Source organism: Brassica rapa, chromosome A10, assembly GCF_000309985.2.
Source record: "Brassica rapa cultivar Chiifu-401-42 chromosome A10, CAAS_Brap_v3.01, whole genome shotgun sequence".
Classification (NCBI taxonomy): Eukaryota; Viridiplantae; Streptophyta; class Magnoliopsida; order Brassicales; family Brassicaceae; genus Brassica; species Brassica rapa.
This window is the reverse complement of record NC_024804.2, coordinates 17,329,470-17,354,128: the sequence shown is the minus strand read 5'-3', so window position 1 is coordinate 17,354,128 and position 24,659 is coordinate 17,329,470. Positions and strand designations below refer to the sequence as shown.

General features: G+C 34.8%; 6 protein-coding genes across 6 annotated transcripts; 5 read left to right on the top strand and 1 right to left on the bottom strand.

The window, feature by feature from the left end:
* The first annotated feature begins 476 nt into the window (after positions 1-476).
* Positions 477-6,585, top strand: LOC103846635. Its single transcript, XM_009123594.3, has 4 exons — positions 477-1,791; positions 2,158-2,470; positions 2,627-3,157; positions 5,958-6,585. The coding sequence occupies exons 1-4, from the start codon at positions 1,325-1,327 to the stop codon at positions 6,051-6,053; spliced, it is 1,407 nt and encodes a 468-aa protein (XP_009121842.1). The 5' UTR covers positions 477-1,324; the 3' UTR covers positions 6,054-6,585.
* Positions 6,586-9,489: 2,904 nt separating this feature from the next.
* LOC103846632 lies at positions 9,490-11,479 on the top strand. Its single transcript, XM_033282008.1, has 3 exons — positions 9,490-9,761; positions 10,362-10,895; positions 10,987-11,479. Exons 1-3 carry the CDS (start codon positions 9,492-9,494, stop codon positions 11,080-11,082), a joined length of 900 nt encoding a protein of 299 aa, XP_033137899.1. The 5' UTR covers positions 9,490-9,491; the 3' UTR covers positions 11,083-11,479.
* A 9-nt stretch (positions 11,480-11,488) lies between these two features.
* Positions 11,489-14,855, top strand: LOC103846634. The gene is made up of 4 exons (XM_009123593.2): positions 11,489-13,079; positions 13,279-13,591; positions 13,958-14,488; positions 14,583-14,855. Exons 1-4 carry the CDS (start codon positions 12,580-12,582, stop codon positions 14,676-14,678), a joined length of 1,440 nt encoding a protein of 479 aa, XP_009121841.2. The 5' UTR covers positions 11,489-12,579; the 3' UTR covers positions 14,679-14,855.
* A 753-nt stretch (positions 14,856-15,608) lies between these two features.
* Positions 15,609-19,733, top strand: LOC103846631. The gene is made up of 4 exons (XM_009123591.3): positions 15,609-17,955; positions 18,133-18,445; positions 18,697-19,227; positions 19,415-19,733. The coding sequence occupies exons 1-4, from the start codon at positions 17,486-17,488 to the stop codon at positions 19,505-19,507; spliced, it is 1,407 nt and encodes a 468-aa protein (XP_009121839.2). The 5' UTR covers positions 15,609-17,485; the 3' UTR covers positions 19,508-19,733.
* Positions 19,734-19,883: 150 nt separating this feature from the next.
* On the top strand, positions 19,884-22,251 carry LOC103846629. The gene is made up of 3 exons (XM_009123589.3): positions 19,884-20,964; positions 21,199-21,732; positions 21,803-22,251. The coding sequence occupies exons 1-3, from the start codon at positions 20,128-20,130 to the stop codon at positions 21,899-21,901; spliced, it is 1,470 nt and encodes a 489-aa protein (XP_009121837.1). The 5' UTR covers positions 19,884-20,127; the 3' UTR covers positions 21,902-22,251.
* LOC103846630 (protein RETICULATA-RELATED 4, chloroplastic) lies at positions 22,018-24,521 on the bottom strand. Its single transcript, XM_009123590.3, has 8 exons — positions 23,861-24,521; positions 23,663-23,731; positions 23,112-23,243; positions 22,980-23,033; positions 22,836-22,880; positions 22,581-22,720; positions 22,349-22,474; positions 22,018-22,252 (listed from the first exon to the last, which is right to left on the bottom strand). The coding sequence occupies exons 1-8, from the start codon at positions 24,389-24,391 to the stop codon at positions 22,207-22,209; spliced, it is 1,143 nt and encodes a 380-aa protein (XP_009121838.2). The 5' UTR covers positions 24,392-24,521; the 3' UTR covers positions 22,018-22,206.
* Between the last annotated feature and the right edge of the window lie 138 nt (positions 24,522-24,659).

The following is a 24,659-nucleotide window of genomic DNA, read 5'->3' as shown; positions in this document are numbered from 1 at the left end:
AGCAGAAGCATACCTCCTTGGGCCAAGTCAGCGCAGGCCCACTCCAAGCTTGTACCACCTGATCACATACGAAGCATATATAAGGTAATGTTAGTATGGTGATTAGGTTACGACAGATACAAGCAACAACATAGGGTTACAAGCAACAGGAGATCTAGCATACAGAGCAAGGGAAAGGAGACTTCAACAAGGAGAAATAGCTTAGGCTTAAGTCTATCTTCTTACGCTAAGTTGTTGTATTCTCTAGCTATAAGCTGAGGTGATCTTATTGTAACCAACCTAATCCACACTGAGTTGGTGTGATTAGTAACTCTTTGATCTAGTGGAATTTGGGAGCAGGAGTTCTCCCACGAGACGTACCGTGCCGAGGGCCGGGAACTCGTTAAATTGATTGTGTCATTACTTTCAGTATTAGTCCTAGGTCTAAAGTAAACTTGGAACCTAAGTAAACCTATAGAATAATCTCTACACCTTGGGTCGAAGAAGAGAAGCGTCATTGACGACGTAGCAGAAAACTGACTAAACTAGAAAATTTGGGGATCACCCGAAACATTATTTATTTAGTTCATTGGGTAACAAGACAAGGCCCAATAATTATGTTTTTGAATCTTAAATTTAGGTCTTTATATAACTTCCGAAAATATTATACTCCCTCTTTGCTTTGATATTTTAGATTTTGTTTTTATATTTAAAATATTGAATTTATAATATAATTAATATTTTTTACCAAAAATTAAATAACTAATGCATTTGGCTTTGTTTGCGAATAAAATTATGAACAGTCCTTCTAGCCAAGAACTTACAAATCATTTTTTTACATAGTCATCTAGTCGACTTCGAAAGGAAACCATTAAGTGATAATATAATATATAATCCAAATTTGAAATGATTTCCAACTGTTGTTGCGGATAGCCAATACAAATCACTCATATGAAAATCCATAAGTGAGAAATAAATTATCATAGTAGAGCAGTAGAACCAGTCTCCTATTCATAATTTATTGATAAGTTACCTGTCACAATGAAGACCGTTGCGGAATGGCAGAGTTATTTAACGGGATCCTATAAGTGGTATATATATATACCAGTGTCATGATCAACTACAATTCATTTTAAGGCTGTAAAATTTATTATGACAGAGATTCACATACAGTTTCATTTTTAATGATTGACAAGATTGTTATAGTGGTTGACAAGTAAAGAAGAAAAATTAAAAGTTTCCAGTTAAATCACGTCTCTAATTAACTTAATAAACTTTCTCTTATTTAGATCACCAAGTTTTTTTTTTTTGTTCAATCTCGATCTTACTATCTCTGTATCATGCAATGTCGTCTCCAAGTTACTACGCAAGCATCTTATGCAAATATCTCCTGATCATAGGTGTGGTCGCAACCTTCTTCATCGTCGTCTTCTTCAACTTAACCTACATCAGTTCACAATATGTCGATAGTAACATATTCACCATAAAATGTGAAGAGACCGGGCCTAAGGAGACAACTACGAACTTGAGCCACTTGATGTTTGTGTTGGTGGGGAGCTCAAGTGCGTGGAAGCATCGAAGAACTTACATAGAATCATGGTGGAGACCAAACGTGACACGTGGCAATATCTTCATGGACGTGGAGCCGTCGGAAGAGTTCAGGCCTTGGTCTCCGACCTTCCCGCCGTTTAAAGTCAACGAAGACCTCAGGAAACTCAGTATTTACCCAAAGCTAGCAAACCAAGTTCACATTCGTATCTATAGATCTATTCTCGAGACTTACAGGCTCCAACAAGACGATGGTGTGAGATGGTATGTCAGTTAATCTATCTACATCTGTTAATTATTGTCTTATTAAAACGTGATATATTTCTCTTTTTAATAAGTATTTCTGAGTTTAATAACTACTTTTTAGTTTAATATAGATAAATATTTTTTTTGTCACTGATTTAATTCATTAGAAAATATAAATTATTGTGGTACAAGGAGTGGGCCGTGGTCTACAAAGAATATACAAAGAAATAATTTTTACTGAATTTAAATTAAATGTTACAAAAACTTGTGTTTCCAAACACTCCTGGTCTAACATCAATCTTATTTAATATAACAAAAATAAAAGAGTAAAATTCAAATTTTTTTTTATAGAATTAAAATTCAACCTTGTGCAAAAATAAACAGGTACGTAATGGGTGATGATGATAGTCTTTTCTTCGTAGACAACATAGTGGATGTGTTGTCAAAATACGACCACACGGAAAAACGTTACATCGGAATGTTTTCGGAGTCGACAAAATCAAATTTCCGCTTAGCATTTGAAATGGCATACGGAGGAGGAGGATATGCTCTAAGTTATCCTCTGGTCGAGGCTTTGGTGGCAAAACTAGATGAATGTATTGAAAAGTATCATTTCATTTGGGCAGGCGATAAGTTACAGAGTTATTGCTTGGCTGATCTTGGTGCCGATCTTATCCCGGAGAAAGGGTTTCATCAGGTTTGTCAACAATATCAATTGAGTATCACAAGATTAATTAGCTTTCTTATTTGCCTAAAAGAATATGAAGTTCTTTATGGAACGTGACAAAGAAGAATAATATGGTTTGGACAAGAAAATGTATCTCATAAATAATATGTGATTAATATGCGATAGATGGATCTACGAGGTGACTTGTCGGGTTTGCTCTCGTCACATCCAACGGCTCCTCTTCTCAGCCTCCACCACTTCGACGCCGTAGCACCACTTTTCCCTGGCATGAACCGTCACGGCTCAGTCCTTCAAATTATGAAAGCGGCCAACGTAGACCAATCACGGATGCTACAACAGTCGATATGTTACGTCAGAGCTAGTAACTGGACCTTCTCGGTCTCGTGGGGATACTCTGCTCATGTCTATGAGAATATATTCCCACGAAGCTACTTGAAGCTTCCCATCGAGACATTCCGTCCTTGGCTCCGAGGATGGTTTCCGTTTTACATGTTTAACACGAGACGGGTGTCTAGAAATCCATGTGAAGCTCCTCATTGGTTCTTCTTTGATTCGATTGAACAAGTGGACGGAGGAGTTGTTACTTCCTACACAAGGAAGTTTATTAGAAACATGACTTCTTGTTCTTTCTCTTGTGATATTTCTGCGGATCCTCTTGCTTCGATCCGAGTCTTCTCTCCCATAACTCCCAAAGAGGTTAGTTCATCCCATGAGTAATTTAGTTTTACTAAATAACATTTACAAGTAAGAGTTATATATCTATACACTACAAGAAAATACAAGATTAACGAGGAAAACTGGTCCTCGTAAATTTACGTTGACTTTACGAGAATCTTACAAGGAAATTTACAATCAACGTTAGTTCGTCGTAAAATAACGAGGAAACGATTTCCTCGTAAAAACCACGCAAGGTAACTTCGTTTTTACGAGGAAAAACTGTTTCCTCGTAAGCTCGACGTAAAAGTAGCATCTTCTTTACGAGGAAATAGTTTACGTTTACTTAACGAAGAATTTTCGAGTCCACCCACTTTGTAATTGTAACACGTTTTTTGTTTCGGCTACCTTACTAAATTCCACATAATCACGAGTAATGAAAATGATGATGTTTCTGGTGATGACGAAAATGTCGATGTATCTGACTGATGTATTTGTGTTTTAATATGACTGATTTTCAGACTTAATCCATGTGATTTGATGGATTTAATCATGAAAATCTATTTATATAATTTAATTTTATGTAATGGGGTTTGAATTAGAAAGAAGAGATTGAGATTATTAGTTAAGGAATTGTGGTTTTAGAATTTGGGGTTTAGAATGGATAGAAGAGATTGAGGTTAAAGGGAAGATGGGGTTGGGGTTGGGGTTTCGGATTTTAGGGATTTAAACGTAAACATAGTTATTTCCTCGTAAATTAACGAGGAACTTACGACGATTCTTAAAAATAAAGAACGCGGCACTCGTTAATTCCACGTAAGCAGAAATCGTCGTAAAGACCTCATAATAAAAAAAACGCTGGCCTCGTTCATTCCTCGTAAAAATAAAAGCGGGCCTCGCTAATTCCTCGTAAATTAACGACGATGTAACGAGGAAACGAAACGGGAATAAATTGGTTTGCCGTGATCAAAGTTACACCTCGTGGACAAATCATCAGTGGAGAAGAACCACCATTGCAAGAAGAACAGATAGATGAAGTTGAGGTACCTGAACAACAAATTGATGACATCCTTCTCATTGATCCGCATAATCATGAGTACGAAGATATTACCGACGATGCGGCGGACGAAGCTGTTGAAGACGAGTTTAATGAAAATGATGATGTTTCTAGTAATGACGAGAATGTCGATGTATCTGATTGATGTATTTGTGTTTTAATATGATTGATTTTCAGATTTAATGCATGTGATTTGATGGATTTAATCATGGAAATCTATTTATATAATTTAATTTTTGTAATGGGGTTTGAATTAGAAAGAAGAGATTGAGATTATTAGTTAAGGAATTGTGGTTTCAGAATTTGGGGTTTGGAATGGATAGAAGAGATTGAGGTTAAAGGGAGGATGGGGTTGGGGTTTGGAATATATGAAGTAGAAGATAAGGAAGATAAGGAAGAAGGGGTTTGGGGTTTTGGATTTTAGGGATTTAAACATAAACGTAGTTATTTCCTCGTAAATTAACGAGGAACTTACGACGATTCTTAAAATTAAAGAACGTGGCACTCGTTAATTCCACGTAAGCAGAAATCGTCGTAAAGACCTCGTAATAAAAAAACGCGGGCCTCGTTCATTCCTCGTAAAAATAAAAGCGGGCCTCGCTAATTCCTCGTAAATTAACGACGATGTTACGAGGAAACGAAACACGGGCCTCGCGAGTTCCTCGTAAATAAAAACACGGGCCTCACGAGTTCCTCGTAACTTTACGAGGAATTTACGACATTTCATAATTTCCTATATATACACGCGAGTTCTCACTTCCCATTTCGTCTCAACTTCCTCTCCTTTTGTAGCTATGGTACGCTCTCTATTTCCTCTCTAATTTGATTAGTCTAGGTAGATTAGGTGGTTAGTGTAGGAAATTTAGATAGTTTTACGGATTTTATGTTAATTAGTGTTGATTAGGTGGTTAATGTAGAGAACTTAGTTAGATTTATAGAATTTGTTAATTATTGTTGATGTTAATTTTAGGCGAATCATCATCCGTCACACATGCCGACGCGGATGTAGAGAGGAGGAGTGAGGAATTCTACCGGGGATGAACGACCCTTAGTTTTTTTTTTCGTTGGTTGTATTATAAATTCAAAAATTATTTATGTATAAATTATTTTCGTATTTAATATTCTTTTTAAATTAGATTTTTATTAAATAATTAAATACATTGTTTTTTTTAATCTGGAAAATATAAACTCAAAGTAAATTCGTAGCTAAATTACGACAACCTTACGTGGAAATTTTACGAGGAATTAACGAGTAAAATATTTACGTCAACACTACGAGGAAAGATTAACGAGTATTTGACGTGGAAACATTTACGTGTTATTTACGAGGAAATGTTTTCAAGGTATTTACGAGGAAATGTAGCGTCCCCCTTACGTGGTTTTTACGACGAATACTTTGCTTCGTCTTTACGAGGAAATGTTTTCTCGTTAGTTTACGACGAATCAGGGAGGAAATATGCGTTACGACGAACAAATAACGACGAAACGTGTTTCCTCGCTAGTTCCTCGTAAAACTGATTTTACGACGAACTTACTACGAATTTCGCCGTCGTTAATGTTTTGTTTTCTTGTAGTGATACTAACTAGGGTTTTGTATCGATCTAGGAACTAAAAAATTGTAACAAACTATCAATGGATGCATTCTTTAGACAAAAAAAAATCTGATGGCGGGTTATATATATCTGAGAACGTATTTATTGTATTGTGAAATACCACGATCTTTTTAAACTAGAAACGCTGTTTTAATTCCATCTCGATTGATTTTGTTTTATTGTTGGTGCTTAGGGAAGAAAAGTGGAATGTTGTGACGTGGAATATGAAGGTGCCGATGTTGCAAACATAAGACTTCGAGATTGTAGGAGTGACGAAATCATCAGCTAAGATAAATGGAGAAGAGAAAAGAATAGTTATATTGTAATTTCAATTTTGTTTTTAATTAAGTTATACGTCGCTTAAAAATCATGCCTACAATTACTCTGATATCTTAACAAGAGAAGTTTACTGATGTACATATTTTTTAGTCATATATGTGGTAGAATACAGTTGCCGTACCCACCTAGGTTTGTTACTTAGTCCACGAGTTTTTTTTTTTGGAACTTTTACCCATACAGTTCAGGGATGTACATTAGTGTGAGTTTATTTTACATATTATTGTTAGGACTTAGTGATCATACATGTAATGGATTTTTATTACATAATATATTATTTTTCAAGTTTCTGATTTCATTGTCACTATTTTTTTTTTGCTAACATTTGGTAATTGTCACTCTTACAAAATCTGAATTATGGATTAAATTATATGCGTCCAGATGTCTAACTAAGTGTAGAATTTGATTACTTGCTTCAACGTGAATTTTATATCATGGATTCATGGCATATGTGGTTTTTTTGTCTATGTCATGGTTAAGCATTTTTTTAACATCATAACTTTATTGATCTCAAATCAATGTAACATATTACATGGAACATAAATTACATTTTACATATTGTTAAGAAGAACTTTTAACAGATGCATCAGTAACACGATGCTTCCTAACACATTCGTAGAATAAGCTGATTCGCTAGCTTTCTTCCACTTCGTTCTTGGTCTTTTAAGATCTTTTTTGTGGCTCTCAATTTTTCTGAGTAAATACCGTTTTACTTTAAAAAGATCATTGGATGCGATCCATCTGTTACATCGCGATCCCTTCCAAACACTCCCGCTGCAGGAGATAACATGGTTAAGCATTTAAAAATAGAAAAGTGAAACTGTTAATTAATATGTGATATTATAATAAATAAGATTATTATATAGGAGATATTATAATAAATAAGATTATATATATCATGCATGCATTAACTATTTAACTGTCCATATATATTTTACGTTTGGAATGTACCCACAGACCATAATTGATGTATGAGTTAGTCGTTTTCTTAACCATATTATTATTTTTGTTACTTCAAGAATTCTTATACTGTATAGTAATAAGTTCCTCTAATATCCCTTTTACAATCAAGATTTTTTTTAAATGATTGGCAAATAAAGAAGACCGATTAGTTACATCTCTAAGATCACTTTCAATAAGGATTTTATCCATTGAAGTTCTAAATATAAATATGTATGTATGTATATATTATATATATGTATGTAGTTGTGGAATCCACTAAATAGTATAGAACTCCTAGTCTCTTATCCGAAAATTCTAAAAACTTTCATAACTACGTATACATATACAATATATACATACACACATATTTATATTTAGAACTCTAATGGATAGAACCCATGTTGGAAATGCTCTAATACATCATCATGCTGTCTCGTGACTGAAGCCTACTAGTCTACGTTGGCCAAAAACCGGTAATTTACCAATAAAAATGTAAGTATTAGATGTAACTAAAGGATTATGGTCTAGTAGTAATATTTCTATAATATTTATTGTAGATGTTTGAAGGACAAAAATCAGAAATTTTGATGAAATATTATTATTGAGATATATTTCCATATTTTTGATAAAAAAAAGATATATTTCCATATATCTCGATCTATTGAAATAAGAAAAATAAGCTAATAAATAAACATGATCAAAATATATGGAAATAAATCTTAAATAGTTGTGGACTTGGACTGGTGTTTATTGGGTTAAGAAAAGTATGATATCATTTCTATGGTTTTCAAACTAAATACTCCAAAACCTCCCTTGTTAACCTTCAAATATCATTCATCATCTTTCTCCATGCTACTATCTCTGTATAATGTAATGTCGTCGCCTCCAAGTTACCACACAAAAGTCTTATGCAAATATCGCGTGATCATAGGCGTGGCCGTGATCTTCTTCGTACTCTTCTTCTTCAACCAAACATACCTCAAATCACAATATTTCGACAGTAACATTTTCACCATAAAATATCAAGAGAGGCTCTTGCAGCCTAAAGAGGCGGCAACAAACTTGAGCCATTTGATGTTCGTTCTGGTCGGGAGCTCACGTACGTGGAGGGATCGAAAAGTTTACTTAGGATCATGGTGGAGACCAAACGTGACACGTGGTAATATCTTCTTTGACGTGGAACCGTCGGAAGAGTTCCAGCCTTGGTCTCCGGCCTTACCGCCGTTAAAAGTCAACGAAGACCTCAAGAAACTGAAGATTTACCCGAAGCTTACAAACCGAAACCACACTCGGATCTATAGGTCCATTCTTGAGAATTACAGGCTCAAACAAGACGAGGATGTGAGATGGTATGATATTACTAAGTTTATTAATCATCTTATCAAATCGATACATATATATGTCTCTGTACTTACAATAATTGATTTATATTTCTATAGAATTAAATATTTATATTTACATAAAATATTACGTTTTTTAAAATATTAAATAGAACTTATAAAATAAAAGTTGTTTTATGATTTACACAATTATTTAATGTTACTAAAATAATATAAAAAATTCCAGCAAGTAGTCAAGAAATTTTAAACTTTAACTTTTACATTTCAATTTTATCAATTTTCTCTTCTCGTTATACCTAAATTTTTTGTAAAAAGATTGGTGCATGATTTTATTGGATGACATTTTGGAAAATTTATTTGTCTCTAATATTTTGTTTGAAGGAATAAAAATACAGGTTTGTGTATAATTTATACTATTAAAGCAGGATCCTATTGTCATAATTACCTTAGTCTGCCCTTTCCTTTACTAACATTGCATGTTTCATTAAGGGCAATTAAGTAATATTAATAACACATCTATATTAGGTCATTATTTTTGGATCCAGCCCACATCAAATCTCTCTTGGGCCATTTGGGCCTATTAAAAATCAGATTCAATTCTCACTTTTTTTCCTTTGGGCCATTGAGTCTAAGTTCAAATAATTTTTTTTCAACTAATCTTAATTATTACTTTTTTTATATTCTTAAATAATTTAAGCATTCATAAAAATAATTGAATTTTTTTATTGAAAAGTATAAATCTTTACTAAAAGTATATAATTTTTTAATTAAAATATTAACCACATAATAAAATTAATTTATCAGAGTTATACCAACTTAATTCATTAAAAAAATAAAGTTTAATTTTTTAAACATAAATAGTCATTTAAAATGAAATACGATAAATAAAGATAAAATTTTTAAGTCTTTTATAAAATAAAACACAAATATATGAAAATGTGACATTTACTAAATATTTGTCAATTGAAAAAAAAAACAAAAATAAACCCGCGCTTTGAAAGCGCGGGTCAAAATCTAGTATTACCTTAATTTGAGATCTAACATAAATCTTGTCCAATATAAATAGGTATGTGACGGGTGATGATGACAGTGTTTTCTTCGTAGACAACATGGTGGATGTGTTATCAAAATACGATCACACGGAAAAACATTACATCGGAATGTTTTCGGAGACCATAAAATCAAATTTTCACTTCTCATTTGACATGGCATTCGGAGGAGGAGGTTATGCTCTAAGTTATCCTCTAGTGAAGGCTTTAGTGGAAGAATTGGATAATTGTATTGAGAGGTACCATTACATTTGGGCAGTGGATCATTTACAGAGTTTGTGTTTGGCTGATTTGGGCGTTGATCTTAGCCTTGAAAAAGGATTTCACCAGGTATGTATATATAATAGTTCATTCTACAAAATATAAGGTGAGTTATTTATTTATTGTATTCATTCTGAAAATTACCTAACCGGCCATAACGAAATTACTAACCACAATTGGATGGTTTACTCAAATTAAAGATCGGTTGCAGTTTAGGATTAGGGATTAGAAGGGAAAAAACTTTGTACCATGCAGGTATCTTGATAAATATTGAATCTTAGTGTATCACACAAAAAAGTTTCCGTACGCATGGGTCCAATAAATTTGGAATGATATAAAGAAGATTAGCACGCGCCAGAAAATCACGGTCCATATGTTATTTTAATCATGCATAGTATCAAGTTTTATGGGTCCAACATGAGTTTTATATGAAGAATTCCAGGGATTAGAAGAAACGAGTTTTCTTATACCATGCTATTATCTTGATAAGTATTGAAGCATCGAAATGTATCACACAATAAAGTTTCCGAATGAATCCAATAAATTTTGAATGATAGAAATTGTACACATTAAGTATTTGGTTGACATGCAACAGCTGGATCTGCGCCGTGACTTATCGGCCACATGTTCATGGAACTTAACAATAAGTATTTTGTTTACATGCAACAGATGGATCTATACGGTGACATATCAGGCTTCCTCTCGTCCCAACCAACGGCTCCTCTTGTCAGCCTCCACCACTTCGAAACTGTCACACCACTTTTCCCTGGCATGGACCGTCCAGGTTCGGTCAATCATATCATGAAAGCAGCCAACGTGGACCAATCACGGATGCTACAACAGTCGATATGCCACGTCAGAGCATGTAACTGGACCTTTTCGGTCTCGTGGGGATACTCTGTTCATATCTATGAGAAGATATTCCCACGGAGCTACTTGAAGCTTCCAATCGAGACATTCCGTCCTTGGTGGCACGGAGGACGGCCTCCTTTTTACATGTTTAACACGAGACCAGTTTCTCGAGATCCATGTGAAGCTCCTCACTGGTTCTTCTTTGTTTCGATTGAACAAGAGAAGGAAGGAGTTGTTACTTCTTACAAAAGGAAGTTTCCTAGAAACATGGCTTCTTGCTTCTTCTCTGGTAATACTTCTGCGGATCCTCTTACTACAATCCGTGTCTTCTCTCCCAAAACTCCCAAACCGGTTCGTTTATTTTGCTGTTAATTAACATATATTTTTTTCACCATAAGCGGTTTTTAATATTATAAGGATGTTTTCAATGTTCTGTTTACAGGGGAGAAAAGTAGAATGTTGCGACGTGGAATATGAAGGTGCAAATGTTGCATACATGAGACTTCGAGATTGTAGGAGACACGAAATCATCGCCTAATGACAAACGAAGGGCACAATCTTTTATCTGATCAAATAATAAGTCGGTTTGCACATTTAGCAACTAAGTTTTTTTAAAAAAGATACAAATTTAAAAAGTAAAAAAGTAAACATTGTAATAATATTGTATTTTATATTGGAAGATAATTTTTTTACACTGGACTATTTATCCACCTTTAAAAACTTGTCTACTTATTTTAAAGACTTCTTTGTGGCATATGTAGTAAAACATGTAGTTTTTCTGTATGATCGTTTGTTTGAATTTAGGTAAAGAAGAGAAAAGCAAATAAATGAAAAAGAGAAAGAAAAAAACTTATCTTGCTTATTATGTCAAGACTCAAGAGCTAACGAATTTTGAAACCCTCTCTACTTCTCATGTGCTACTAATTCATCAGAGGTGTGTAAAGCTCTGACAAGAGGTCTTATCAACCAAGATATTCGACAAAATGGACAAGATAGTATGTTCATAATCTCGGAAAAGAACTGCGAGATATTGAGTTTCAAAAAAAAAAAAAAAAAACTGCGAGATAATTAAGTTATACTTAATCCTCTATGTGTTTCAAATAACCATCTATACATTGTATACTAGACTTGTCTGATTTCTTGCATTATACAGTTACTGTCAAAAACATCAAAATCCAAATTACATAAATTGTTATTTATCAAGTTATTGATTTCAATGTCACTCTTACAAAATCTGAATTACGGATTCCTTGTTTCATCGTGAATTTTATACTGTCACATATGTGAGTTTTTCATATGTCATGGTTAAACGTTTTTAAAAAATAGCCAAGTGGATTTTTTTTTAAATTAATATGTGAATAATGAAGATAAAAATTTAAAATGTGATCATTTTTTTTTGTAGAAGATATTATAAAGTATACCAGGCCTACATAATTCATATATATGTGTGTGTGTGTTTGGATTGTACCTAGGGACCACAATTTATGTATAAATAAGTCATTTTCTTAACCAATCAATTTTGTTTGGCACTTCAAGAGTTCTTATATATTTTATCAAAAAAAAGAGTTCTTATATTTTTATAGTAAGTTCCTCTAATATCTCTTTTACAGTTAATCAATATAGTTTTAAATGATTGACAAATAAAGAAGACTAATTAATTGCTGTCAAAAAAAGAGAAGACTAATTAACTACGTCTCTAATACATCGTTACATTGACTTGTGACGGAAACCTGCTAGTCAGAACATATGGCCAAAAAAACTGTAAATTACAGTATCATTCTAAAGTTACCGGTCTAAATATATAACTAAATGATTGTGGTCTAGTAGTGACATTCCATAATATTGTAGATGTTTTAACGGCAAAAATGTCTGAAAATTTTGTGAAACATAGGAATTAGTTAGTATGGATTTGGACCAGTGTTTATTGGGTTAAAAAGTATAAATGTCATTTCTATGGTTTTCAAACTAAAGACTTCTAAGCCTCACTTGTTAACCTTCAAATATCCTTTATCATCTTTCTCCATCTGCACTCTCGATGCTACTATCTCTGTATAATGTAATGTCGTCGCCTCCAAGTTACCACACAAAAGTCTTATGCAAATATCGTGTGATCGTAGGCGTGGCCGTGATCTTCTTCGTGCTCGTCTTCTTCAACCAAACATACCTCAATTCACAATCTTTCGATAGTAACATTTTCACCATAAAGTATCAACAGAGACTCGTGGAGCCTAAAGAGACGGCCACAAACTTGAGCCATTTGATGTTCGTTCTGGTTGGGGGCTCAAGTACGTGGAGGGATCGAAAAGTGTACGTAGAATCATGGTGGAGACCAAACAAGACACGCGGTTATATCTTCTTTGACGTGGAGCCGTCGGAAGAGTTCCAGCCTTGGTCTCGGGCCTTGCCGCCGTTAAAAGTCAACGAAGACCTCAAGAAACTGAAGATTTACCCGAGGCTTAGAAACCGAATCCACACTCGGATCTATAGGTCCATTCTTGAGAATTACAGGCTTAAACAAGACGAGGATGTGAGATGGTATAATATATATATAGTTAATTAATCATCTTTTTTCTTGAGAAATTATGATATATGTTTCTATTTTTACAGTAATTGATTTATAATCTATAGAACTAAATATATGTATATACATAGTTATATTATATATATATATATATGATACTTATAGCAGTTATAAATTTGTGATCTAACATAAAATCTTGTCCAATACAAATAGGTATGTGACAGGTGATGATGACAGTGTTTTCTTCGTAGACAACATGGTGGATGTGTTGTCAAAATATGATCACAGGGAAAAACATTACATTGGAATGTTCTCGGAGACGATAAAGTCAAATTTTTACTTCTCGTTTGACATGGCGTTTGGAGGAGGAGGATATGCTCTAAGTTATCCCCTAGTGGAGGCTTTAGTGGAAGAATTGGATAATTGTATTGAGAGGTACTATTACATTTGGGGAGTGGATCATTTACAAAGTATGTGTTTGGCTGATTTGGGCGTTGATCTTAGCCTCGATAAAGGATTTCACCAGGTATGTCTTTCAACTACATATATTATCTTCTCTTTTTATAAATATTATTTTTAACGTCCATATATATTCTATGTAATAGTTCATTCTACAAAATATTGGATGAATTATTTAATTAATTGTATTCATTCAGAAAATTACCAACCCATAACGAAATACTATTAGCACGATTAGATGGTTACTCAAATTAAAGCCATTGTAATTTGGGATTAGGGTTTAGAAGAAAAGTGCTTTTTTTTCTACCATGCAATTATCTTAATAAATATTGAAGTTTCGCAAATGTATGGATCCAATAAATTTGGATGATATAAAGAAGATTACCATGCATTACAAAATTTTATCACATATTGTTTGGTTAACATGCCACAGCTGGATCTACGCGGTGACTTATCAGGCTTCCTCTCGTCTCATCCAACGGCTCCTCTTGTCAGCTTCCACCACTTCGGATCCCTCGAACCAATTTTCCCGAGCATGGACCATCCTGGCTCAGTACGTCACATCATGAAAGCGGCCAACGTTGACCAAACACGGATCGTCCAACAGTCGATCTGCCACGTCAGAGCCACTAGCTGGACCTTCTCGGTCTCGTGGGGATACTCTGTGCATATCTATGAGAAGATATTCGCACGCAGCTACTTGAAGCGTCCTATAGAGACATTCCGTCCTTGGCTTCGAGGACGGCCTCCTTTATACATGTTTAACACGAGACGGGTGTCTAGAAATCCATGTGAAGCTCCGCACTGGTTCTTCTTCGATTCGATTGAACAAGAGAACGATGGAGTTGTTACTTCCTACACAAGGAAGTTTCCTAGAAACATGACTTCTTGCTCCTTCTTTGGTAATACTTCTGCGGATCCTCTTGCTTCTATCCGTGTCTTCTCTCCCAAAACTCCCAAACCGGTTTGTTCATAATTTTGCTGTTAATCACAATAATTTTTCACTATAAGCGGTGTGTTTTAATATTATTACGATGTTTTCGTTGTTCTGTTTACAGGGGAGAAAAGTGGAATGTTGCGACGTGGGATATGAAGGTGCAGATGTTGCAAACATAAGGCTTCGAGATTGTAGGAGACACGAAATCATCGCCTAATGAAAAACGGAAAGCACGAATTAATATTTGGTTATATTTGTAGTTTTCAATCTTTTATCTGATTACATTTAGTTCCTAAGCTTTTTTAATATTATTGAAAAGGACACCAATTTAAAAGGTCAAAAAGTAATAGTATGTATGTGCCAACATGTAATGATATATTCTCTAAAAAAAACATTTTAATGATATTACTAGATTTTGACCAGCGCTTCGAAAGCGCGGATATTTTTTTGTTGATCCTTTTGACAAATTTTTTTTGAATTTAATTCTTATTAAATAAATAATTTTTAAGTTGTTTTATCATAATGTTTGAGTTTGAAGCACCATTTTTATATCCAATCCCGACTCATGGTCGCAACTCGACGACCCAGAATATAATCCAGTTCACATTTATAAAAAATATGATAAATCTAATAACAATCTAAAAATTTGCTATTAACCTGTAATACGATACCGATTGATCTCATATAAACTCAAAAAAACATGATAAAACTTTTTGATTAAATTTTTCATATATTTAGAAAGCTAAAATTGAATAAAATTTTATTATATCATTCGAAAAAATGTTAACAGAAAAAAAAATTATTGATATAACAGTATTAGTTTATTTTTGTTATAAATAACTTAGTACAAGTTTATGTTTTCATTTTAGGTTTAAAAGTTAATTTTATAATATTTTTTCTTTAATTATTTATTATGTTAATTTTTAGGTAAAATTTTAATTTGGTTTTACGGAATATTAAAAAAAAATGTTAATTTTAGGTAAATTTTTTAGGTTTAAAAGTTAATTTTATAATATTTTTTTCTTTAATAATTTATTATGTTAATTTTTAGGTAAATTTTTTATTTGGTTTTACGGAATATTCAAAAAAAAAATTTATGATGGATTAAAATTAAAATAAATGATATTAAAATATGTATATGATATATGGTTTACAGTATAGTATTTTAGTTTATATTAGAATTTTTTTGTTATTTTGAATATATGCATAATATTTGAATGATTTATTTTGAATATTGATACATAGGTTTTTAAAAAATAATTAGATGTCATTTTGTTTGTTAATCTATAACCTTTTATTTCTTTTCGTTCTGAATGATTTTGAATTACAGAAAAAACATAGATAAGTTGTTAATTAGTATAAAAATCTTAGTGCATTTTTAGTATGTTTACTTAGTCCACGTTTAGAATAAATATTTATTCTATGTGATTTGATTCAATATTCGAAATGAATAAATATTAAATAACCGCTCTTGTATTTGGTAAAATATCATACTAACCTATTATTGTGGGGTAAAATATAATTAATTTGGTCGATTTTATTGTTAGCTTAAATGTAGTTAAATCCCAAAAATTAAAAGAATATTCTGCTATTAATGAATGTCTTATTCTCTGTTAATATTATTGATACTATATAAAAGAAGACATGTTAAATTTCTAACAAATAAGTCCAACAACCTTTTATAAGTAGATTTTTCAAGACTGATTCCCTTTTAATAGAATAGATATTTTGTATAGGAAGATACATTTTTACACAGAATTATTTATCCACCTTTTAAAAATGTGTCTACGTACTTTAAAATGTTTTTTCGGCATATGTAGCTTTTCTATAGGATTATTTGTTTGAATTTTGCTTAAAAAAAACAAATGCAAATAAATGAAAGGGAAAAAACTTCTCTTGCTTAAAAAAGACCTAACGGAACTTTGATACGATCTCTACTTCTCCTGTACAAACTCATCAGTGTACAGCTCTGACAAGAGGTCTTATCAACCAAGATATTTGACAAAAAGGGACAAGATATTATCTTCATAATCTCGGAAGTGAACTGCGTGATAATTAAGTTATATTTAATCCTCTATGTGTTTCAAACAACCATCGATAGATTCTATACTAGCCTTGGCTGATTTCTTGCATCATACCGTTCATTGACAAACACATCAAAAACCCACCAATCTCAATCCGAGCCTTAGAGAGTTAGAGGACACCAAATATGAGGAAAGCTTTGAGCCCTGGCTTGCAAGTGAGTCGAACTGATTAGTTTAATTCTTTAAGTTCTTCTTCTTTGATCCGACTATTAGTACCTACAAAATCTCAAACTTGAAGTAGCATTTGATGTAATTTTTTTTGGAACAATTTTACATTTGTTTCTTTATTTTAAAGGAAAAAAGTAAAGAGATAAAAAGAAAGAGGAGAAGATATAGACGTTAGATGTTATTGATATTTTTCTTAATGTCTGAGCAATGGTAGAGTCAGTATTAATACAGATTACACATAGAATACTTATATTCCACATACCTGTTGATTATAAATTAATTGATACAGCTACGTAGTTCATGTCTGGATGAAATCACCTACCAGTTGATGTATAAATTGACTGTCTGCGCTAACTAATTTTTTGGTTAATTCACAAATCATAATAAAGTTAAAGCTATAACTTATACGGCTATACATCGTTAAATTGACTAGTGACCGAACACTGATAGTACTCTACACGACAATGCAAACGAAACCGGTTAAGAAAAGTAACATCCACTTTACTGATCAAAGTTATAAATATTGAAAGCATTAGCTAAGTCGTATATATATACCAGTATGTGTTACTATCAATTACAATTTCAATTTTAGTTTTGTAACACTAGATCTACAAACACTTCATTTTAATGGCTGACAATATTGTTTTAGTGTTTGACAAGTAAAGAAGTAAAATTAAAAGTACGTACCAATTAATCACGTCTCTAATAAAGTTATAGCTATACTTACTTCTACGGCTTGCTTTACATGGATCGTCACACTGACTCGTGAGCAATGTCGTCTCCAAGTTACCACACCAACAGCTTATGCAAATATCTCGTAATCCTAGGCGCTGTCGCAGTCTCCTCCATCTTCGTCTTCTTCAACCAAACCTACACAATTTCAGAATCTTTCTACGGTAACATATTCACCATAAAATGTCAAAAGAGGCTCTTGCAGCCTAAGGAGACTGCCACGAACTTGAGCCATTTGATGTTTGTGGTGGTGGGGAGCCCACGTACATGGAAGAAGCGAAGAAATTACGTAGAATCATGGTGGAGACCAAACGTCACACGTGGCAATATCTTCTTTGACGTGGAACCGTCTAAAGAGTTACTGCCTTGGTCTCCGACCTTCCCGCCGTTTAGAGTCAGTGAAAACGTCAAGAAACTAAGATTTTACCCGAAGCTCCGAAAACCAAGTCACACTCGGTTCTATAGAGCCATTCTAGAGACTTACAGGCTCATGGACGAGGGTGTGAGATGGTATATATATATGCTATACATATAAATAGTTAGAGGACACTTAAGTGTTACAGGGTGGGTTTCTCCCCGAAGGACCACCACACTTTCTGAGCCGAGTTAGAGTAGTAATAAAAAAATATGTTTGTGTATGATATTAGAAAAGTTCATTTGTGATCTAACTTTTTCCAAAATGATTAGGTATGTGACGGGTGATGATGATTCTCTTTTCTTCGTAGACAACTTAGTGGATGTGTTGTCAAAATACGACCACACGAGACAACATTACATCGGAACGAACTCGGAGACTATAAAATCAAACGCTTACTTCGGTTTTAATATGGGATTTGGAGGAGCAGGATATGCTTTAAGTTATGCTCTGGTGGAGGCCTTGGTGGTAAAACTAGATGAATGTGTTGAGAAGTATCATTTCATTTGGGCAGTAGATATGATACAAAGTCTTTGTTTGGCTGATTTGGGTGTTGATCTTACCCTCGAGAAAGGATTTCATCAGGTATGTCAACATATTTTCTCACAAGGCCTGATCTGAGAATTATAAGATAATCATAAATATTTTTTAATTGATTTTAATATAAAAGTTTCCGATAATTTAAGGGCAATGCTACTTTTGTATAATAACTTGTTAACATTTAGAAGTCAATACGAATATTTCATCAAGAACCGAGTATGATTTCTCATTTGTTATATCCAAGGATTCATATGTCTATGGAAGTTAACAGTAAGTATTGTGTTTACATGCAACAGATGGATCTATTCGGTGACATATCAGGCTTACTCTCGTCCCACACAACGGCTCCTCTTCTCAGCCTCCACCACTTCGCTACCGTATCACCACTTTTCCCTGGCATGGACCGTCCCGGCTCAGTCCTTCATATCATGAAACCGGCCAATGTGGACCAATCACGGATGCTACAACAGTCGATATGCCACGTCAGAGCAAGTAACTGGACCTTTTCGGTCTCGTGGGGATACTCTGTTCATATCTATGAGAAGATATTCCCACGGAGCTACTTGAAGCTTCCAATCGAGACATTCCGTCCTTGGTACAGAGGACGGCCTCCAGTTTTCATGTTTAACACGAGACCGGTTTCTCGGGATCCATGTGAAGCTCCTCACTGGTTCTTCTTTGATTCGATTGAAAAAGAGAACGATGGAGTTGTTACTTCTTACACAAGGAAGTTTATTAGAAACATGACTTCTTGTTCCTTCTCTGGTAATATTTCTGCTGATCCTATTGCTTCGATCCGAGTCTTCTCTCCCAAAACTCCAAGACAGGTTCGTAACTTCCCCATGTGAATATGCATCTTATATATTATAAATAATGGTATCTACGACTATGTATTAATACAGCTATATTTGAGAATTCATCTATTGTATTGTTAGTTATGATAGCAATTTTGTTTATATTTAGTTGCATTAATATTAAACCTAAATTAATATGGTTTGATTGTTCTGTTTCTAGGGAAGAAAAGTGGAATGTTGCGACGTGGAGTATGAGGGTGATGTTGCAACTATGAGACTTCGAGACTGCAGGAGAGACGAAATCATCGCCTAATGAAAAAAGAGGCTTGCCAAAGATTCATATGTTTACGCAAATTAACTACTTTTGATTGTTCTTTTTATTTTTTGTCCCATTTCTTGAGAATCAGTCGATAGTTCCATGTAAAATCAAAAGGCCATTTTCTTAAAACACATAATACATAAAAACTAGCCTTAGGATTCTTCCGGCTATGATGAAAATATAAAAAAAACCTCATCAATAAATATGTATATTTAGTGTTTGCTTTTTTCTTTCAAAGTGATATAGAAACAAGAAAGTGTCATAGTGATAGAAAGTCCAAGATTGGTTCAAAAAGTTTAATTACAACTGTATGGTAATGTAAATGATATGGTTACATGCAATTATGCATATAGAAAAGCAGCGTGAAGATTGTTTCATCACCCTTTGTGGCTTCTTTTGTATCCTTTTTTTTCTTAAAACGTGAAAGTTTCAGTACTTTTTAATATTAACCACCTGCTACAACATCTAAACACATGATTTATGCACATCAGCTCTCATGATCAACATTCCCCTTTTACTTTATCAACTAACTATTCCTATACGTATATAATGGAAGCAATCCTCTATGTTCAGATCTACCAAATTGATCTTTTATTTTGCTTATTGGTCTCTCTATGGCATTTGAGAACAACAACAACAACACCAAAGTAACTAAACTGACTCATATCTCTCAGAACTTATCTTTATCTACCTTATGGAAGTCCATAGCCATTTCCGGTGCTCTACTTTTCTTGTTACACACATTTGCATTTAACCATCCTCATAAAATGATAACCCATAAACTCTTTGCGCCTCTTGAATTCACTTTCTCCTCTTCAGAAATATCCACATCTTCGTCCTCACAAACATCAAGAGAGCCTCCTACAAACATCAGCCATCTCCTCTTTGTCATCGTTGGTAGCACAAAGACTTGGAGGTATAGGAGAGGCTACATAGAGCCTTGGTGGAGACCAAACATCACAAGAGGACATGTCTTTCTAGAAAAACCACCTGGTCGTGACCTCTTGCCTTGGCCTCAACAGTCACCTCCTTTCATTGTTAACAAAGACTCATCCGTCACAAACGCAAAATTCAAGACTCAGATCCGCCTTTTCCAATCCCTCCATGAGTCGTTTAACAATGCCAACAAAGACACGAGATGGTTTGTGATAGCTGATGATGATACTCTCTTCTTCTTGGATAATCTAGTCAAAGCTCTGGAGCAGTACGACCACAAGAAACACTATTACATAGGGATGAACTCAGAAAACGTTTGGTCAAACGCTATTTTCGGTTTTGACATGGGATATGGAGGTGGAGGATATGCATTGAGCTATCCAACTGTAGAAACACTTCTCAAAAGAATGGAAGATTGTATTGCAAGGTACCTTGGAGTTTATAGCGATCTTCTCTCGTTTCGTTGCTTGGCTGACTTGGGAATCGATCTTACTATGAACAAAGGTATCCACCAGGTAGGATGTTCAATTCAAATTTCGGTTTATAATTACTTTTTTAGATTTTCAAATGTTTCAATAATATATACCAAACTTAAACATAACGAATAAGTTAAATCCATACTTTATCATACGCTTCATTTTAAAATAATTAACCCAAATCCTTTATATATTAGTGTCAGTCCCTTTGATGGCTCTTTCTGCTCTTATTCACATATACTAACTCCATCTTACTTGTTATATTATGATCAGATTGATCTGCATGGTGACATATCAGGTCTCTTATCAGCTCATCCTCAGTCACCTCTTATCAGTCTCCACCATTTCGATGTCATAAACCCCATATTCCCAGCCATGAGCCGCCAGGAATCAGTGAACCACCTCATGAAAACCGCGAAAACCGACCAGTCCCGCATCCTCCAACAGACAATATGTTACCAAAGAGGAAACAACTGGTCAGTGTCTGTATCATGGGGCTACTCAGTCCATGTTTACCAATCTGTATTACCAAGAAACTACCTGAAACGCCCTCTAGAAACGTTCCGGCCGTGGAAGAACGTTAGAATACCCGTGTATACGTTTAACACGAGACGGGTGACGAATGATCCGTGTGAGATGCCTCTTCAGTTTTTCTTTGACTCTGTTGCAGAGGACAAGAACCAAAGCTTGGTGACTACTATGTATAAGGTGAAAACGCTAGGTAGTTTACCTCCTTGTTTGCCAAATGTCAATCAATCTGCTGGTAACATTTCACAAGTCTCCGTCATTGCTGCTACTATGCACAAGGTGGTAACCAATACTAATCTTTTCACCAAATTATATATATGCGTGTGATCTAAAGCTTAATAATTAATAGGGTGAGGGAATCGAGTGCTGCGATGTGGAAAAGGCTAGCAGTTCAGACACTTTGGAAGTGAAGATAAGAGCTTGTCACAAAGATGAAGTTCTTGCTTAGGCCATATGTCTAGTGATCGGTGATTTATTGTGGAACTGTATTGAATCTGTTATTTATTGATATGCTGTGTTACTTCTAGTTGCAGTGAAAATAGACAGAGAATGTTTCAAATCAAAGAGGTTTCAAAACCCAAATGCATGTCTTTTATGTGCTTTGTGAAAATAGCCTTGGTTTGTTGGAGACATCGACTAGTTTTGTAGAAAATGGACCAAATAATCAAAATCAGCAACAATTGTGAATGAAGACAATAGTAGTTTGGAAATCAGATCATGTCTGAATCGAACTCATCATGTTCTTCTGATTCTTCAGTGAGATTTCTGGATACCTATGAGACGTGCATAATCCACCCATCTGAGACAAAAAAAAAAAGAAAAAAAAGAGAACATGTGAATAAAGGTGCTGGGAGCAGAGAGTCACAAAGAGGTTTGTGCGTTTAAGACAACTTACAATAAGGAACCCAAGAAGGTGTTGCCAGTTCTAACAGCGAAACACATGGCACTGAGTGCAAGTTTGTGTTGGTGTAGCAATGGCTCCAAGAGACGTTGTTCTACCACACCAGCCAATACTTGGTACCTGTTATATTTCAAAACCATACCTCATTACTTTATCCAATCTCTAAAATGCTAAAAATTGCAGTATATCTACGCCTTTGTTTGTTAGTTAAAAAGAAACTCATTACCTTAGGTTGCTGGAAACTGCCATGTACACACCATAAGCAACACTTGTGGAGACTATTGGAACAGTCTCGACTTCACCTTCAGAAGTCTTGTCCACAGCTCCTTTTGCTTTTATAAACGCATTTGTAACAGCAGTACCAACCTTAACCAATTGAAAACAGATATATTCCAGTCAAAAGAATGTAAAACACAAACTGTGAAGCAACAGTCTTTTGACTTGTGTTTCTCTTGTAAGGTAGATATATGTTTTGACTCACCAGCGATGATGTGGTGCCAACGGCAAACAGCTTTGCCCCATTGCGCTATACAAAACGATATATAGAAACGATCAGCCCTTAAAACAAACTATTGCGTGTAACTGAGAACACATAGAAAGAAAGTACAAAAAGAACACCACATACCGCTATAGCACCAAACCTTTGCAAGAGAGAATATGAGGTTCCAGAGATAGCAATCTGCAGCATACAAACACATTGGATGATTAGACGAGAAGGAGATTTTTCGAAACTTAACCAACATGTGCCAAACAATACCTGGAAGGCATTATCAGGGCAGTTGTGGAAGAACTTGGATAAACCACCAGCAGAAAGTGCGAGAGGTGGTCTAAGAGACACAGTAGGAGCAGGTAGATAAACTAACATGAAATCAGCAATGATAGCCATCACCTAACAAATTAAAAAAAGAAGCAAAAATGAGAGTAAGCCCATTTTGTATTCATAATAAACAAAGGCTGAAATATAAAAAAAATTGAAAACAAATGAGACTAGTGGGTGGGGGGTATACTAGTTAGTGTACAGTTTAAAATTTGGTTCTTACCACAGAGACAAAGCAAATGTCAACTACTTTCTCATAGTCTCACATACAAAAACAAATGGTGAGAAATTGAAGACCCCATCACACAAGTCACAACCACAAACTACCCAACCCAACCTTTCATCTATCTGATTGGGTCATCTAAAAGACTACACCCATCCCTACCCTCTAACAATTTCAGATAACTCCTAATAGTAAGTTTTAGATCATTCCTGCGATCAGACAAGAACACTAAAGAAAAAAAAGGAGGAAGAGAAGAATGAATGATTACCACATCGGCAAAAACAACTTCAAGTTCATTGAAGAAGTTTTCTCTACGCCTTTCATACTCAGCAGCAGTCTGTAAACACAAAAGAATCAAACACATATATTAGCTAAGAAACTGAAACACTTTCTCAATGAAATTCTCAAGAAACACTTAAGAGATCAATATAAAAATCCAAACTTTCTAATGAAAAAAAGCACAAACCTTGGTGAAGACACCAACACCACACTCCATGGCGAGTTTAGCCAAGAAGAGATCATCAGCCAAAAGCCTTTCCCTAAACCCAGCGAACTGCATCAGCCACCTCATCACAGCCGATCTCTGGAGCTCAAGGAACCGGGTGATAACCGATCCAGGAATCCGACCCGACTCGATAGCAGCAGCTAGATCCTTGGGAAGACTCTCCAACTCGGTCCCAGACTCAGCCAACAACATCATCGCCTCGCTCCTGTTCCTGTCCCTATCCTCACCGCCACCGTCTCCGTCTCCACCGCCGCCGCCGCTTCCTCCGTTGTTATTGTTGTTGTTGTCGGAGCCGCCGGTGGAGAAAACAGGGGAAATAGTGAGGCGGCGGTGGAAAGAGATGGACTTTGAGGAGATAACGCCGGTAAATGAGGAGGAGGAAGAGAGTCTAGGAGGAGAGAAGGAGAGGTGAGATGGCCGCGAGAGGTTCGATTCGGAGATGGATGATGTGTTCGGTGTCGGAACACAGAAGAAGGACGACGTGATTGCCATGGATGCGAGAGAAAGTCGTCTCCTTTGGCTCTTCAGTCTCTTGTTGAGAGCAGTGGAGAGAATCAGAGAGAGCGAAAAGGTAGATTCTTTCTTTCTTTCCTTCTTATTTATTTGGATGCTCTGTTTTTTATTTTTATTCTCTTTAAGGGTTTTTGCTTCTTTTAGATTTTGTGTTTGGTGGGTGGGCCTCACGATGGATTGCAACCGGCGCGTGCTTCTCACGTGTCTCTTACACATCTCAGATTCATTACATTGCAAGTACTATGTT